General features: G+C 58.8%; 1 protein-coding gene across 1 annotated transcript in view; it reads right to left on the bottom strand.

Moving 5' to 3' along the window:
* The window catches only part of PATL1 (protein associated with topoisomerase II homolog 1 (yeast)), a gene marked incomplete at both ends in the record, with an annotated part of 4836 nt that overhangs the window by 1554 nt on the left and 1237 nt on the right, over window positions 1–2045 (bottom strand). The window contains 5 exons of the mRNA XM_009865495.1: window positions 7–79; window positions 641–789; window positions 924–983; window positions 1078–1175; window positions 1364–1487. Coding sequence (XP_009863797.1) covers window positions 7–79; window positions 641–789; window positions 924–983; window positions 1078–1175; window positions 1364–1487 — 504 coding nt within the window. The remainder of the gene's footprint in view (window positions 1–6; window positions 80–640; window positions 790–923; window positions 984–1077; window positions 1176–1363; window positions 1488–2045) is intronic.

Raw genomic sequence — 2045 nt, 5'->3', positions numbered from 1 at the left:
CAAGAAAGGGAGGATTCGAGCCACAAGGCGCTTCCCTTTCCGGATGCACATGATCTGCATGAAGTGGTCATCGCTCGGCCTGCCAAGGAGAAACACGCTGAGCCCTCAGCTGGGAGCGTCCAGAAGGGACCTTGCAGCCAGCTCGGCACCAGCATCAGGCAAAAAAACCCCACCTTTGCCTCAAAAACATCCCTGGGGAGGGAAAAAACCACCTGTGACCTCTGCTGGGCGGGTGGACGAGGCTCGGTTCCCCACAGGGAAGCAGGGAAGGAGCCACAGGGACCCTGTGTCCTTCCTCACCCACCTGTGCTGCAAAGGCTACAGGTTGGTTCTAAGTCATGAAGTCAAGGACTGAAAAACCAGCACCCAGAGCTCGGCGCGGGGACAGACACCCAGCGAGGCGCAGACAGGCACCGCTCGCAGCACCCGAGCCGCAGGGGTGGGACTTGCTCCAGGATCGAAACAATCGCTCGGGAAAATGGCAAAAAAAGTTATTTCAGCTCTCAGTTCCCACCGTGCCCCTGGAAAACTCAGCCTCACTCTTCTTTGGGGAATAAAGGTCCCTAAAAAACCAGTTTTGGCAGCTGCAAGCGCGACTCTCTGAGCTCCCAACAGCAAGTAAGCAAGAGACCTCGCTCACCTCTCCTGCCCAGGCGCCTTCCCCCTCAGATTGTCGTACATGTCACAGATCTTCTGCTTCCTCTCCCCCATCAGGGCCGGCCGCTCGCCTTCCAGGCTCAGGAGGTAGCGTCTCTCGTAATCCTCCAGATCCAGGAGGAGGCTGTACGTCTGCGGGAGGCAACAGGACTCAGAGCAGGGGAGCAGCAGCAGGGGTGCAGTTATCCATGATGGGATCCCGCTCTGCGGAGATCCCAGCCCCAAAAGAGCTCCGAGAGTCGCGGCGATTCCCTCTTCCAACTCACCTTCTCGATGGTGACGAGGGTCTGGCGCCTCTTGTCTCGAACCTGTTTCTCTTTCGTCTCCTGTCGGGGAGAGGGGACGGGGAGTCAGGGCGGCTCCCGCGCCGGGTCTGCGCTCCGGCCGCGTCGGAAGGGGAGGAAGGGGCCGAGGACTCACGTCATCTTCGCTGCGGGAGGTCACCACCGCGTCGATCATCTTTCGGGGGTTGTTCACGCTGGAAACCGTGAGCTTGCCCAACGAGCCCTCAAACTGCACTGCAGGAAGGGGCAAGGGTGGGGAGGAGGGAAGCGAAGGGAGTCAGTCCCCACCTCACCCCGCTTTATCTCCGGCCCAAAAACTGGCGCCGTGGCTACCTCCAAAGTGGCACCAGAGACACCCTTCCCTGTCCCAGCCTGGAATAAACCCTTTGCCCAAAGAGGTTTGTGGAGAAAGGAGCGTTTACCTGGCTTGTAGGTGTGCTCCAGTTTCGCCACCTGAGGTGTGATGAGTTTAGTGCGTTCCTTCTTGGGACCATCACCGTGGACTTCCTCCGCTGCAGCTAACTTCTCCAGCTTCTGGAAGTAATTCTGAGGCACGGAGAGGAGAGCTTGAGATCCCCAAGGAAACAGCTGGCAAGGACTGATGCAACATGTCCTTCTCCCCTACCCGTGCTTCGTCGCTTACTGGTCTTCCCAGTAAGCACTGAAGCCACTGCTCTTCCTCCTCTCTAGCATCCCTCGAGACGATAAAGGTCCAGGTTCCTCCTCAGCCCTTTCTCAAGGCGAGCACCGACAAAGCCACTCTCCCTGTGACGTCCCCATCTCCCAGTCCTTCCCAGCACGCTCCTTGCTCCGTTAGCACCCTGCCCAGGCTTGGGGCCTCTCGCAGCGGTGCTCACGCAGCTCTTCCCATCCGCCCCGGGGCCAATGTTCAGCTCCTTTCGCAACGGTGGAGCTGTGTTTCCTCATATGCCCGTCGCAGCCGCACCAGTTCCTCTCCTCTGCTGGGGATCAGCTCACCCACAGCTCCCAAAAGAAAAAAAAAACAACCCACAAACCTCCTCTGTCAGCAAAATGTCTCCTGCAAGCCCCAGAGCAAACAGATCCCGTCGGTCACAGCTCCCATCGGAGGCTGAACATTCGTCC

Source organism: Apaloderma vittatum, unplaced genomic scaffold (genome assembly GCF_000703405.1).
Source record: "Apaloderma vittatum isolate BGI_N311 unplaced genomic scaffold, ASM70340v1 scaffold25372, whole genome shotgun sequence".
Taxonomy (NCBI): Eukaryota; Metazoa; Chordata; class Aves; order Trogoniformes; family Trogonidae; genus Apaloderma; species Apaloderma vittatum.
Note: the sequence above shows the minus strand (reverse complement) of the source record. Positions and strands in the feature narration are given on the sequence as shown.